This window comes from Vulpes lagopus, chromosome 10 (genome assembly GCF_018345385.1).
Source record: "Vulpes lagopus strain Blue_001 chromosome 10, ASM1834538v1, whole genome shotgun sequence".
Taxonomy (NCBI): Eukaryota; Metazoa; Chordata; class Mammalia; order Carnivora; family Canidae; genus Vulpes; species Vulpes lagopus.
Window position 1 is genome coordinate 40,936,331 of NC_054833.1, and position 14,472 is coordinate 40,950,802.

General features: G+C 55.9%; 1 protein-coding gene and 1 non-coding gene across 4 annotated transcripts; one reads left to right on the top strand and one right to left on the bottom strand.

The window, feature by feature from the left end:
• Positions 1-149: 149 nt before the first annotated feature.
• On the bottom strand, positions 150-12,155 carry NLRX1 (NLR family member X1). 3 transcript variants are annotated; one of them, XM_041771399.1, is made up of 10 exons: positions 11,908-12,155; positions 10,181-10,308; positions 9,421-9,490; positions 8,887-8,975; positions 7,698-8,314; positions 6,502-7,323; positions 2,726-3,321; positions 2,411-2,497; positions 1,451-1,702; positions 150-1,032 (listed from the first exon to the last, which is right to left on the bottom strand). In XM_041771399.1, the coding sequence occupies exons 2-10, from the start codon at positions 10,248-10,250 to the stop codon at positions 711-713; spliced, it is 2,925 nt and encodes a 974-aa protein (XP_041627333.1). In that variant the 5' UTR covers positions 10,251-10,308; positions 11,908-12,155; the 3' UTR covers positions 150-710. The 3 variants fall into 3 exon arrangements, with proteins under 3 accessions (XP_041627333.1, XP_041627331.1, XP_041627332.1); XM_041771397.1 differs by having other exon boundaries at positions 7,698-8,317; positions 11,908-12,153; XM_041771398.1 differs by lacking the exon at positions 11,908-12,155 and adding an exon at positions 11,447-11,901 and having other exon boundaries at positions 7,698-8,317.
• LOC121501120 lies at positions 9,799-9,902 on the top strand. Its single transcript, XR_005990542.1, has one exon. It is a non-coding gene; the product is annotated as a U6 spliceosomal RNA (small nuclear RNA).
• Positions 12,156-14,472: the final 2,317 nt, after the last annotated feature.

Here is a 14,472-nt window from a genome sequence, read left to right on the forward strand (position 1 = left end):
CCAGGATCTTGTTCATGGGCTCCCACGGCCCACACTGCCTCTGAACCTGGTGTCCAAGAACCACCTGCAACAGAGAGTGGTCAGTGGTTTACCAGAATGGTCAAAACCGGTTCCCTTTCTTGAAAGCATCAACAAGGAGGAGGCCACAGTAGGTGGAAGACACAGCTTTTTAATGGAAGCAAGTCAGTGGGCATGTCCCTAGGAGCCACCAAGTACAGGTATCTGTACCCGATACAGGTACGATGTTGAGGAAGGGGACATGAAGGGGAGGAGAAGGCACCAATGAGAGAAGGAGGTGGCCGCAGGCCTCCTCAGCGTCCTCTGATAAGCAGCAAGGCAGAAGGGGCAGGCCCTCTGGCACACCTGGATGGCCGAGGCTTTGGCAAGGCCACTTAAGAAGTGCGCCCCCTGGTGGCACAATCAGAAGCTCCTCCTCGGGAGGACAGAGGAAAGGCTGGTGGCGCTGCAGGGCAACTGGCTGCCACCACATGAGTCTCAGTCCTCCTGGCCCCAATGGAGAGGAGCCCTGTTCCTGGACTTGAGAGCAATGGATGGACATGCCCCAGGAAAGCAGCTGGCACAATTGTGCCCATCCCTTTACCACCAGCCCCAGAAAGACCTTTCTGGAAGCAGTAGTGCAAACCAGGAGGCCACAGAGGGAAGGCTCTTCGGCCCAGGGGTCACACAGCTAGGTGCCCAGTGCCACTATATCAGCTCCCAGCGCCTCCCAGCTGCTCCAGGAGGGCCCTGACCTCACCCTCCACGCGTAGCAGCTGGGCCTTGCGCCAGGGGTTAAGAGTGGCCCCTCGGCTGTCTTCCAGGTCACGAAGCAGTAGTTCAAGGTGGCGCCGGACGCGGCCCCGATCCCAGCTGTTGAGGTTTCGCTGGACTTCACTAAGGATCACCGACCAGTACTCAGACACTGCCGTCCCCTCCGTCAGCGACACTACCACCCGAGCACGGCCTTTAGCAGCATCCCCCAAGTCCCGCAGGGTCTGGCGGCCCTCTGAGCTCAGCTCATTGAAGTAGAGGCTAGGAGAGAGAAGAGAAGATGGCACTCAGAGGAGCTCTGAGATGGAGGCAGAAGGGAATTCTCATAACTCATTCCCTGGCTGCAAAACGTGATGGAACAAGTGCCCACAACGCACAGTGATGGGAGGGTGGCAGACAACAGGAGGCAGGGGTGACACCTGAATTCAGCGGGACCAGGGGCAGTAAAGACGGGGCCACTGGGGCCTAAGAAAAATGATAGCAGGGAATTGGGGCAGGGTAAGGGCCAGTTACAGAGGAGTGATGTGGTTCAGAAGCCGGCCCAGGAAGGGTAGTGAGAAGGCAGGGACGGAGGATGGGCCCTTCGGCAGGAAAAACACAGTGGACACAGGGAGGGAGAACCCACGGCTGGGAACAGCTTCTGGCCAAGGTGGGGCGATGGGCCGGCAACGAGACTTACTGCAGCAGCTCCAAGGAAGGGTGGTCCCGGGCAGCTGTGGCCAGGGCCAGGGCCGCCGCGTCACCAGCACCGTTGTAGGCCACGTTCAGCTCCTGCAGCTGTTGATTCCGGTCCAGCTGGGCAGCCAGGAGCTTCAGGCCCTCGTCCCCGAGGCCCGTGTGCAGCAGGGACAGGTGGGTCAGCGAACTGTTTCCTGCTAGTCCCTCCACCAGCAGGGCCGCGCCAGCCACTGTCAGCGGGTTGTTGGACAGCCTACGGCCACAAGCAGCCAGAGGTTATGAGGGCCTGTGGCAGATGCCAGGTGTCGGGACTTGGACGGAAGGGACACCCAGCCCAGGGTAGAGGTGAGCCCGGACACAAAGAAAAGAAACGGGGTGTGGGACGTGGCAGGGGAGGAGGAGCAGGGTGGGAGCCGACGGCCCCTCCTTCCTCCCATCTCCTGCCCTGACTCCCCTCTTCATTGTTACTTCTTCTCCTCTTCCTCCCTTTCTCACCTCACAGCCCAGATGCCCCTGGCCCTCCTCCTCCTCATTCACCTCCCATTACCCCAACCAGGCTTCTGGGTTCCTAGTAAATCAGGCAGCACTTTGGCAGCATCTACTGAGTGCCCAGCATTAGGGTCATCCTTGGGAGGTGACAGGGAAAATCCTGGGAGGGTGTCAGTGGCACCGTTACCAGGCAACCAGCCTGGGTATTATTCCCCTCCCCCCCAACCCACACTGCTTTTAGCCACTTAGAGGCTTTCTTAGCACCTATTCTTGGTAGCATCATTCCTCTACCCTGCTGCCTGCCTGGACATGGAGGGGGGGGGGCAGGCCAGGGTCTAGGCTCCCACCCCCTTGATCACAGCGTGGGTGGCCCAGCACCAGGTGCACTGTGAGGCAGGAAGCTCACCTTTGACCTCAGCCTGCCACCAGCATGGCCAGATCCTCCCTCCAGCCCCCCTCCTGAAACACTCACCGCAGGGTGGTAATTTGGCACTGATCATGCAGCAGCAGGTCCCGGAGAACCCCACAGGCTTCAGGGCCCAGGCTGTTGAGTTGCAGGCTGGAACAGGAGGTGGCCAGAGGGGAGGTAAGAAGCAAGGGAGGAGTTCTGCATGGAGCCTGCCTTCCCACCGTGCCCTCCCTCTTGTTGCCCAGCACCCTCACACACACCCGGCTTATCCATCCCACCTCTGGTCCTTCCTCCCAACCTTGGCATCCCTAGCATCTTCTCTCCCCATCTCTTCACCCCCAACCCTCTCCTGTCTTCATGCCCGGGCTTGAACCTCACCCTAGCTTCCGGGCACGCAGTAAGACAGGCATGAGTGTGCGCAGCCCAGCAGGGTCCAGCTGACAGGAGGCCAAGTTCACCTCATCCAGGGCGTGCCTGCCGCTGCCCAGTACAGCTGCCACCACCGTGCACTTGAGGGGCGTCATCCGCACACCCGCCAGGTTGAGCTGGCGCAGGGAGCTGAGCACCTCAGCGGAGAAACGCTGATTCTGGAACTCATAGTGGAAGAAGAGATGGTCAAGGAGCTCTGATGGGGGCAGCACCTGCCGGCCCAGCTTGCCCAACTTCTTCTTGATGGCCTGGGCATTCTCCACGGCATCCAGGGTCTTGATGGGGCAGCCGAGCTGAGCCAGCACGGCCCGGTTGTGCGCAGAGAGAAGCCCTCCCATGAACATGGGGAAGAGCTCGAAGACCTCATCGTCGGGAGGCTCATCTGGGTGCCGCCGGGGGCCCTCCACACCCAGGATACTGGCACCCATCTGGTCCAGGACATCGTCGTTGTAGTAATCCTCCTCTCGGAACATCTCCAGCACCATGGCCTGGGCCACCGCCTCGCGGCTCTTTCCCACCACGCGCCCAAATACACGCGGCACCACCTGGGAAAGCATGGGGGGGGGGGGGCAGGTGCTGCAGCCCCTTGGCCTCCTGTGTCCCGCTCAGCCTTCAAAGCTCAGCAAGAGGTGTGCTCTCCCGCCCACTCAGGCCTCGCCATCTCTTTTAACCCTGCAGCACCATTTCTCTGATCATACTACTGCCCCCCCCCCCCCGCAGCACCTGCCATGGCTCCCCACTGCCTATGTGGAATAGAAAATCTGTCATGATTTGGCCCCAATTTGACCTTCCAGAGACACCTCTCGACACGAGCCATACACTTGGGACCTTAAGAAATTATTTTTCCCAAACAACCCATATATTTGCAAGCCCAGTGGCGGGAAGGAATTAACATCTGTTTTGCATTTTGCTGGGTGCCAAGCTACCAAGACATCCATATCCTCCACAGGATTGTGGTCATCCCAGCAACAATGACGGACATCACTCCTGTTCCTTGCAGACCCTGCAGGATCTGGCGCCAGCCGGCCACACTGCATCCAGCCACAAACCTCTCACACTCACACACTCTGCTTCTGTCCCTTTGGCTTTTCTCAGTCTTGTGATTTTTTTTTTTTTTTTTTTTTTTGGACAGGATCACAGTTCTCTTCCTTCAAAGCTGACTCTCTTCCTGAGGTGCTGCCCCCCCCCCCCCCACCGCCCTGTTCTTCTCCTGGCTAATCCTCCAGGGATCCGATTAAATGCCCTTCCTGCAGAGAGGTTTTCCTTATCTTTCCCCCTAAACCAGGGCCCCCACTTACACATGTTCACAGCACCTGGAACTTTGCTTCCCAAGCACTCACTGCAATTTTAAATTACATGGTTATGGTGACACGTTTGTGTTCCTACCGGAGGACAAGGAAGGGCAGAAACCTGGGGTGGTGTTCATTGTTTCTTCCTCAGAATCTAACACATTGCCTGGCACACAGCAGGTGCTCAAATATTTGTTGGAGAAATTAATGTTTAGGAGGCTTGGGACATCGTCTCCCAGCCTTGCACTGGGGCCGAAAGGGAAGACGGGGTCCAGACCTCAGGCTAGGAACCACGAGGCTGTTTTGTGGGCTGATTTTGTTTTTTTCACTTTTTTTTTTTTTAAGATTTTGTTTATGTATTTGGCAGAGAGAGAGCACATGAGCGCATAAGTAGGTAGGTAGAGGGACAAGCAGAGAGAGAGGGAGAAGCAGACTCCCTGCTGAGCAGGGAGCCTGATGTGGGGCTCCATCCCGGGATCCCGGGATCATGACCTAAGCTGAAGGCAGACACTTAACCGACTGAGCCACCCAGGTGCCCCTAATTTTTTTTACTTTTTACAGGTGAGGTTCCTTCTGTGGAGGCTCTAGTGCTCCTCCCAAAACAGTCACCGGGTGATAAGATGAGGAAATGTCACCCCATGAAGCTGAGTCAATAGGTTGAAGAAACAGGTGAGACTAGTCCTCTGCCAGGCAACCCTCCTTCCCAGAGGGCTCACAGTTGTGGGACTAACAATAGGGAGCACTGAGGGGCTCTCTGAACCCTGTCAGGAGACCACAGTCTCTCACTATAATCCAGAGCAGGCAAGCCCATCCTCAAAGGGTGGGCTGGCCGCAGCAATGCCATTACCCCCCTTTCTGAGGCAATGATGGGAGAAGGGGTGGGCTGCCTGTTTTTTTATGTTTAACAAACACTTAAATAGAACTTTCTATGTGCCTAAGAATGAATACATTTAGTCCTCATATTAGGCCAATGATATAGATTCTATTATCTCCATTTAACATATAAGGACTTGGAGGCACAGAGAGGTTAAGTAACTTGTCCAAGATTACACAGCTAGTAAGTGGCAGAGCCTCGATTTGAACCCACAGAGCTGGATTACTGAATCCCTGTTCCTAACCCCTATTCTCTGCTGCCTATAAAAAGGAAAACTTGTTGGGAGCCTGGGTAGTTCAGTGGTTAAGCATGTGCCTTTGGTTCAGGGTGTGATCTCAGAGTCTGGGATCAAGTCCCGCACCTGGCTTCCTGCATGGAGCCTGCTTCTCTTTGTGTCTCTCATAAATAAATAAATAAAATCTAAAAAAAGAAAAACTTGTTAAAGTTTTGCCAGCACTGACCGGGACTCTGACTCCTCAGGACAGGTTATTGAAACTTTCCTAGAGAGGACCAGGGTTACCCAGCAAGGCACAGGAGCTTAACAGAAATGTCCATAATACATCAGTAAAGTTTGGCAGAGAGAGCACAGGCTTTGGAATAACAAAACCTGGACTTAGATCCCAGCTAATCCACTATCTGAGTGACCTTGGACAAATTACCTGGCCCCTGGGAGCCTCAGCTTCTTTATCTAAAAAAGAAATCATAGGGGCACCTGGGTGGCTCAGTTGGTTAAGTGTCTGCTTCTGGCTCAGGTCATGATCTCAGGGTCCTGGGATTGAGCCCCACATCCGGCTCCCTGCTCAGCAGGGAGTCTGCTTCTCCCTCTCCCTTTCCCCCAGCTTGTGGACTTGCACGCACCTCTCACTCTCTCAAATAAATAAAATAAATATTTTTTTAAAAATTAACAAGGAATCATAATAATATTTCATTGACAAGGCACCTGATAGCCATCACCAGAGGGTGGATCCTTCCTCCCCTCAGAAACGTAGCATATCCGCCCTGCTCCTGACACAGTCCTCAGGCCTGTAATTGGGATTCTGGAACAGGCCTGCACTATCCTAAGTCAATTACCGATGCCATTTATCCTCCCGGTATAAATGAATAAAATGGCATCTGCTTTATAAACTTGTCTCTGGTGATTTAGTTAGGATGAGTCATCATTCCCAGAGTCTAACCACCTCTAGATACATTGGAGTTTCTGGGCCTGCAAAGCAGAGGACAGACCTTGGACGGTGGTGACTCCCACCTCCCACCAACAAAGACCAGGAGAAGAGACGCAAAAAGCAAATAGAAAACAATTGCTAAGGTTACGGGATTGTCATTAACGTTCCTGTGGCCTCATATCATCCTCCCAGCCTTTGAGCCATCCTCAGCCCATGCTTTCTCCCTTCCCCTCCCTTATGTTTGGGAGCCAGATTGCCCAAATCTGAAGCCAGAGTCACGAACAGGACTCACAACTATGCAGGAAGCAGCAGGTGCCTTCTGGGGGAGGAGCAAGAGGTGAAAGGGGCATATGGGGGATGGAGAGCCTGGGGCCCTGGGACCTTGGGGCCGTTCATTACCTTGAGCAGGTTGAGGAGCAGAGGCAGAGCTCGCAGGGGCAGAAGCTTGGCCAGGATGCCCAGGACCAGACTAACGTCCTCCCCGACACGGCCCACGAGCTCAGCCACTTCCTTGCCCACCTGCTGCAGGGTGGTCTTTCGCAAACCCAGCACGATGTAGAGGGCGGCCAGGTACTCCTGCATGGCCGGAACGATGAACACAAAAGTGCCCCGGTGCCCGGGTTCCACACACGGGGCCAGGAAAAACGTCAGGGCATCCCGGCGGAAGACATGTAGCAGCTGGAACTCTTCCTCCGTCTTGACGCCAGCTTCCAGGCAGCTGCGGACGTCCTCTTCGGAGAAGTAGGTCTTGCGGGAGGACACGCCCTCGTAGGCCAACTTGCCCATGGTTCGGGCTGCATAGGCCATAAGGGACAGCTTGGATGGGTCAGTGCTGTCCAGCATCTCCCCGTTGAAGTTTAGACGCAGGAAGCTGGTGTAAATGCTCGTGAGGGTCTGGCCGGGTGGTGTGGGGGCATGCAGGAAGTGCAGGGTGGCGCAGACAAGCCAGCAGTAGGAGGGCAGGAAGCAGGCAGCGGCGATCTGGTGGTGCCCCTCCAGGTTCCGGGAGAGCATCTCCACCAGGTTGTCCCGCTGAGCCGGGGTGATCGAGATCCCCGCACCCCCAGCTCCGTACCCACAGTCTGGCTGGTTGAGGCGGAGCTGGAAGTAGAGCTTCTGCAGGTTGGTATCAGAGAAGCCACAGATCTCACCATAGCGGCCCACGTACTTGCTGGGGATTCGGCCGATGGCCGAGGGCCGGGTGGTCACCAGAATGCTGGCCTGGGGACAGCACGGTTGAGAGTTAAGAAGGACCTTCGTGTCCTCATTGTCTCAATCCCCAGAAAGCCCCTAAAGACCGAGTGTCCAAGGACGAGGATGAGGATGAGCAAGGTAATTATAACTGTTACTGAGCCTGCACTATGACCAGGGCCCTGTGTGAGGTGCCTTCTAGGCAGGATCTCGTCTGATCAGGACAGCTCAAGGAGAGAAGGAAACAAAGCTTGGACAAGTTAGTGACTTGCGCAAAGACACGCAGCTGGGACACGGAGGGGCAGGTTTGAACTGATGAAGAAACACGTGGGGTCAGGACACAAGTCTTTTGGGGGGACGAGTTAGGGACAGCCGTGGCGGGGGCAGGGCAGGAGGCCACTCACCTCAGGCAGCATGTATTTGCGCAACAGGTTGACCATGATGGCAGCTGGCGCCTTTGGCTCCTTGGGGTCACTGCAAAGGCCGGTTCCTGCTAACCGGAAGTCGAGGTTGAGATGCTCCAGGCCGTGGAGCACAAAGAGCAGGCGGGACCCAGCAGCAGCCATCAGAGGAAGAATCTCCTTCAGGGGCGTGTAGCGCTGAGCCACAAGTTGGCACAAGGAGGCTGGGGCAGGGCCCAGGGAGGACAGGTCCTCACAGGAGAAGGGGATGAGCAGCTCGAAGGCCGGCAACCGTCCGTAGCACCAATCCAGAACCATCTTGCGCACCAGCGTGCTCTTGCCCGTGCCCACTGTGCCATACAGCACCACAGTCTGCACCCGGCGCCCGCAGGCATCTGGGTCAAAGAGCTGAGACAGGGCCAGAGGGGGGAGTCCAGCCAGGGGGTGCTGATGCCCCAGGGTCAGCTGGGCCGATGGGCGAAGCAGCTCATCCGGGGTGCTCTCACGGATCACAGGGTCCACGTGGACTGTGTCCAGTGCAAAGGTGGGGCCAAACTGGCGCTCTTCTCTGGGCAGCCGGGTGAACCACTCGGCCAGATTCTGGCGGTGGTGCTGGACAGCTTCTGGGTGGAAAAGAAAGGGGGATGGGTCAAGGAAAGGGGCTGGAAGATGCAGGAGCTTAGGGCTGGCCAGGGTGGTGGTAGGGTCAGGCCGCAGACCAAGACCCAGCACCAGGATATGGAGACCGAGGATGGTGCTATGTATCTAGGACTCTCTCAGACAATAGACTGTCCAGAAAGTTTGGAACCTCCATGGCAGAAAGTGGTGAGCCATGAGACAAGTGATGCCAAACCTGGGTTGAACAGTTGCGTGGTTGTCTGCGGGCAATCTCCACATGACCGTTAGACCAGTCTGTTGAGGGTAGGGATGATATATGCCTCCCAGTGCTTAGTACATGGTAAGTGTGGTAGGTATGTCCTACAAAGTGTTGCAGGGAGGGATACCTAGACAGGTGGACGATGGAACGACAGGGAGGGGTGTGATGCAGGGGTAGGGTTTGCCCGCTGAAGGATGATGGCAGTGGATCCTCTATGCCTCCTTCTTCCTGCCTGCTTCTCCCTCCAGACCCAACTCCCCACCTTCCAATCCCTCGCCACTGGGATCCCAGGCAGCCCCTCCCCTCAGGTTTTACCAGATGCAGAGGTGCCCTGGAACAACGATCCATGCCTTCTGGATGGAGGGCCACTCCCCGCTGAGCTTCCACGGTGACGTACAAAGGCCCTAAGAGCAAGAAGGGATGAGCTGGGGCTTGGCTACTAGGCCCAGCCTCTGTACAGGCTCAGAGTCCAGGCCTGCCTGAATTGCTGGACTTCTAGCTTCCTGAGATCTAGGCCTGACCCTGGACACCCAAGTCGAGAGCCTTGTCTAACTCTCACATCCTTCCCAGGAACTGAGGTCTTATCCCCAACCCTGTCCCTTATTCCAGCTCTGCTGACTGCCTGCCTGGAACTCCACCCACTTCCCACAGATCCTCCCTCTGGCTGCCCTCCGAGCTTGTACTACAGATAAGGGAAACCAACTTCCTCTTAGGTCTGGTAGCTGACTTGGTACCCTCACTCTGGGAAAGGGCGGGGACAGGGGGATCAAGCTATCTCCAAGTCCCGACCCTTCCTGGGCTATTCTGCTTTGCCCAGATGTGTTCTAGGGCACGACACGGAGGCCTCACCTAGGGAGCCCACGGGGAAGCTCCCCTTTTAGAGGCCAACTCCAGTGGATCAGGAAGGGGATTCGTTCATCTGCAGAGAGAAAGGGGAAGGCGGAAATAGCATCCAGAGCCCATCCACATTTCCCCACCAACACACAGACTTCACATCTACATCAAATCCCCCATTATTTGTCCTCGCAGCATCATGTACTGCCCCTTTGTGGCAGTTACTATACAATTTTATATCTCATTGTGTGATGATTTGATTAACATTCATTTCTGCCCCACCTCCCTCCATGAGAGCAGAGACCACATCTATTTTTGTTTATAATGACATACTTAGAACTTAGCACAAGGTCTGGCACACAGCACGCTCTTAATAAATATTTGTTGGATGCAGTGCTCGCTTCAGCAGCACATATACTAAAATTGGAACGATACAGAGATTAGCATGGCCCCTGCACAAGGATGACACGCAAATTCGTGAAGCATTCCATATTTAAAAATAGATATATTTTTTGGATGCAAAATGAAATCAGACAAGTGATCCTAGACTTCATGTAGCTACAGGGACCCTCAAAGATCATCTAGCTTGACTCCCTCACTTTAGGATGGGAAAAAGGGAACCTCAGGGAAGTGAGATGAGATGCCCAAGGCCAACAGTTTGTGAATCTCAGAGCTAGGGCTAACACACCTGGTGTCTGGATCCCTGCTCTCTTAGAGACACCATCTGGACTCTGAAGAGGAGAGGTAGAAACAGAAACCCCTGCTTCCTGCTCACCTGCTGACTGGAGTCCTCTTCCCAGACCAGGGCCCCAAGAGACCCTGGGCAAACGGCAGCCCCACCTCATGGTAGAGAAGAAGGTCAGAGCCCAGGGGACTTAGTGCGCCACCTTCTATCCTGTTCCCCTGCAAGAAGACTTGTATGAATGGACAAAACACACACACACACACACCCCTTCCCATCCCTACCTCCCTGTTCAGGCCACAGAAAGGCCTTCCTCCTTCCTCCTTGGGAAGTATCAGCCTTTCCTTAAATGTCAGCCATGGGAAAGCCCTGGCCTGGCTGGCCTTCGGATTGACTTCCTCTCCTATATCCCCCACTTGACAGATGCCATTTTATCTCCTACCACCTCTGCCTCTCCCCTGGGCCTTCATGAGGGCCTTTCTCCTGAGTCTCAGCCTGCTACTTTATTTAGGTGTCCTTTTTTTTTTTTCTTTTTTTTTTTCTCGGCTGCTAGCAAGCTCAGATGAGTCCAGCGTTCATTTTCAATGGCTTTTCTGGACCTACATTTTCAGGTAACAATTATCTACTCTCCTCTGTGTTTTTTTTCCCCCCTGCTATCAGGTCCCGTTAGCTGAGTTTTAATAATTTTATCATTTTATCTTCTCTGTGACTTTTATGTCAGCTGCCTTTGAGGCTGGCATAAATAATAAATGAACAAATGAATGAACTTCCTACTTGACATCTCCATCTGGCTATCCTGTCCCTTATTCAAGCTTCACAAATACACTCCTCGCCCTCCTCCCTTTTTACTTTGCTGCATATCTACCCAATCACACATTTATACTAGGAACCTGACCTCTTGGTCTCCCCTCCTTCTTACGGTGGGTCTGGGTCCAACAGTCCTTCTCCCAGTGCTTTGCCAGTCTGGTCCTATTGCATGATCCCTATGCCCTTCCTGTGCTACCACAGACCCTCCCTGCACTTCTGGGGCCCCTCCTGCTCCTTCCTGGTCTCTGCCTTCAGCCTCCGCCCACCCCATTCCAATCTGTCTTCCCAGCTACAGATCACCTCCCTAAAATCCTAGATTACAGGCTGAGTCCAAACACTTAGCCCACCCACAATAGCTAGTTTTTGGAGTTTGCCCCCAACCCAGACAGCATCTGCCCAGCTCACCAAATTCATGCTCACACTTTTCCAAACTTTGTGCATACACTTTTTTGGGCTTGGCATGGCCTTGCTTCCCTGTTAGAATCCCACACAATCTTTTAAGGCCCTGCTCAAAGGCCCCTCCCCCAGGAAGTCTCTCCTGATGTCCCTTACACGGAGCGGTGTGCTGCTATCCGGGACCCCGCCTGTCCTTAAGGGGAGGTCACGCTCTGGGATAATCAGCTGCCTGAAGCCCAACCGCCAGCAGGGCCAACCAGTGCAGGGCTGGGGCTCGGAGCAGAGGTCCCAGGGGCCGGGGAAGCGGGCAGAGAAGGCCCCGGGAAGCTAAGGAAGCTCGAGGAACCCGGCTCAGTGGGATCAAACCGGCTGCAGGGCCGCCACCTCCACGTGGGACTCGCGGAGCTGGGGGCGGGGGGCATTTCCAGAGATCACCCACACCGCCCCGCTCCGCGCTCCGCGGGCCCGGGAGGAAAGGAGGGGCGCAGGAAGGGCGCGGGGGCTGCTCCCGCGGGCCGAGCTCCTCCCCCAAGCGGGTCCCACGCAGCTCTCCCCGCTCCCGAAGGCTTCGGAGCCAAGGAGGGGGAGGCCGCCGGCGAGCCCCCCGCTCAGCGCACCGCTCGGTCGTCCGGGTCCGGCGGGCGGACTCCCCCGCAGCACGCGCCGCGGCCCGGCCGGGGCGAGGGGCGGCCGAGCCGGCTGGGCCTTCCCCGCGGCTGCCGGCGTCTCTCGCTTCCTCCCGGAGCCTCCCCCGGCAGCCGGGCCCGACCGCGGGCGGCGGAGGAAGCGGACGGCGACCCGAGCCGGAGCCGCGGCGAGCAGGCCCCGGGGCGGAGACTTCTGCGGCCGCGGGCCTCCGTCCGGGCGGGCCCCGCCGCTCCGACCGCCCCCTGCAGGCTGCCGGCGCCAGCGCCCGCCGCTCACCTCCCCGGCGGGCGGGGCTCGCCGCTCGCTCGGCCCATTGCGCGGATGGACGCCTCGCGGCCGGAGACGCCCGGCGCAGGCTGACCCAAGGGGGAGGGGGGAGGGCCCGAACGGGCTGCCCCGCCTGGGTCTTCCTGCCTCGCACCCGCACCCCCGCCCGCCGCGGCCGCTGCGGAGGCACCTACCCGTCCCCAGGGCATCCTTCCCTCCGTGCCTCTTCACCCCCTCAGCCTACCTCCTGGCAGAGATCTGAGTCAAGGCCTTGTTGGGTCCCCCCTCTGTAGCTGGCTCTCTTCGGACCCCAGGCCTCTGTGCGTGGCTTCTGGACACTTTGACCAAGGAAGGAGTAAGGATGAGGGATGAGAGATAACTCCCACCCCAACCTGCTCTTCTCGTCCGGCACTCAGTCATGGCCCAGCCCTGGGGCTTCCTGGGCCCCAAAGTTCTCACCCTCATCCCCGGTGCTTCCACACAGAGCACACCCAGGGCCCACAGCCAGGGCACGCCCCACATGCAAACAGAGGTGTGCAGTGTGCACTGAACAGAGGTGTGCAATGGGAAAGCCATAGAGCGGCACCTCAGGGCAGCGCTTGAAGAGGCCTTTGTGATCTCTACTGTCCATCCAGACTGAAGGCAGTGTTGATGTTTCATTTACACGTGCAGACGTGTGTTCATTCACTGAACACATGGCCTTGGGTTTATACTGAGCAACCAGAACAAGGTATACAGGAGCCAGAGCATAGCTGGTAGCCCAAATGCTGGTCCTCCAGAGGCTGACAGAAGCCTTTGGAAAGGCTGGGAAAGGAAGTTACTAACTGCTTCTGGCAGACGAAGTGACATTTGAATTTTTTTTTTTTAAAGATTTTATTTACTTATTCATGAGAGACACACAGAGAGAGAGGCAGAGACACGGGCAGAGGGAGAAGCAGGCTCCATGCAGGGAGCCTGATGTGGGACTCGATCTCAGGTCTCCAGGATCAGGCCCCGGGCTAAAGGTGGCACTAAACCGCTGAGCCACCCAGGGCTGCCCTGACATTTGAATTAGATCTTAAATTTTAAGTCCGAGAAGGGAAGGGTATTTCCAGAAAGCAAGGGAAAAGGAATGTTCTCATTTTAAGAAAAGCTCTGAAAGGGGAGTAGAATGGTATAAGGGGAGGGGAGGTAGAGCAACGCTATGAATGTGGTCTCGGGGGTGACGTTTCAGGCCTGGGGGTCTTCTGACTTCACTCCACTTACCTAGCCACACCAGGCCGACGGGCCCCTGGCTGCAGTTACTGGACACGGCTCAACACCAGCTGTTCCCCTCCCTGCTCCCAGTGACTATGCCAGCCATGTAGGCTTTATTAACAACATATAATTTGACTGGCCTCTTGCAGACACAAGCACCATGAGTCATGCTATGGGCATGTGCTCTGTCGTCTGATGTCAGGATGGGGCACCAGGTCCTGGAGACCCATAGCATGGAGAACTACCTGAATCATCTCTGACCCCTAGCCTTTCACACAGGGCCTGACACAGAAGGTGGCTGCACCGGAAGGAAATGACCTCTGAGTCCAGGAAGGGCTGGCCCTTCGGGAGAGCAGACCCATTTCAAAGCATGATTGGCCGGGCAGAGGGCCGAGGTCAGCCAGTGGGACGGGTGGGACAAATCGCAGGTGGCTCACACTGGCAAGAGCATGGTATCTGAGAGCTCGCTCAAGTTGCTTTTCTGAGCCTTGGTTTTCTTCACTGTGAAAGGAGGAAATGATAATGCTCATCCTAGCAGCCTCATGGGGTTATTGTCAGAATCCAAAGAGCTTTCTTTGCAAGGATGTGAGCTGCTCTACAGATGTTCTCTGTGGCTGAATGGCCCTTACTGGCTCCAGAATGACTGTTCGTCTCCTTTAGCTCCCAAGGGCACTTATAAAAGTGTGTGTTTATAAATGTTTTACTCTTTTAGGAGTATTTACATTTTGAAAGAGAAAGTAAAGATGAAGAATCTGAAGAAAGACTATTTCATGGTGGGATTTTGTGCCCGTGGACTTTTAAAAGCCATCTGCAGTTACCACTGCAGAGAAAAGATGGCTCCCAGAATGCCCCCTAAAGCTAGTAGAGTTCCAGAAGCTAGGCTCTGACTTCTTCCCACTTCCCACTACCACCCTGAACACCCCCCTACCATGAGAACGTCCATCCCCAGGTAAGCACCCCTCCAGTAATAGACCAGACCCTCATCTCTGCATGCAGCACTGGCAGGATGTTCCTGCCACCTGGTAGGGTTG

Excerpts from the sequence above, each read along its gene's own strand:
- NLRX1 (XM_041771397.1), bottom strand. The coding sequence starts at position 10,250 with ATGAGGTGGGGCTGCCGTTTGCCCAGGGTCTCTTGGGGCCCTGGTCTG. Across the intron at positions 7,324-7,697 it reads GCAAATACATGCTGCCTGAG|GCCAGCATTCTGGTGACCAC; the intron begins GTGAGTGGCCTC and ends TGCTGTCCCCAG. Across the intron at positions 1,703-2,410 it reads TGCCAAATTACCACCCTGCG|GCTGTCCAACAACCCGCTGA; the intron begins GTGAGTGTTTCA and ends TTGTGGCCGTAG.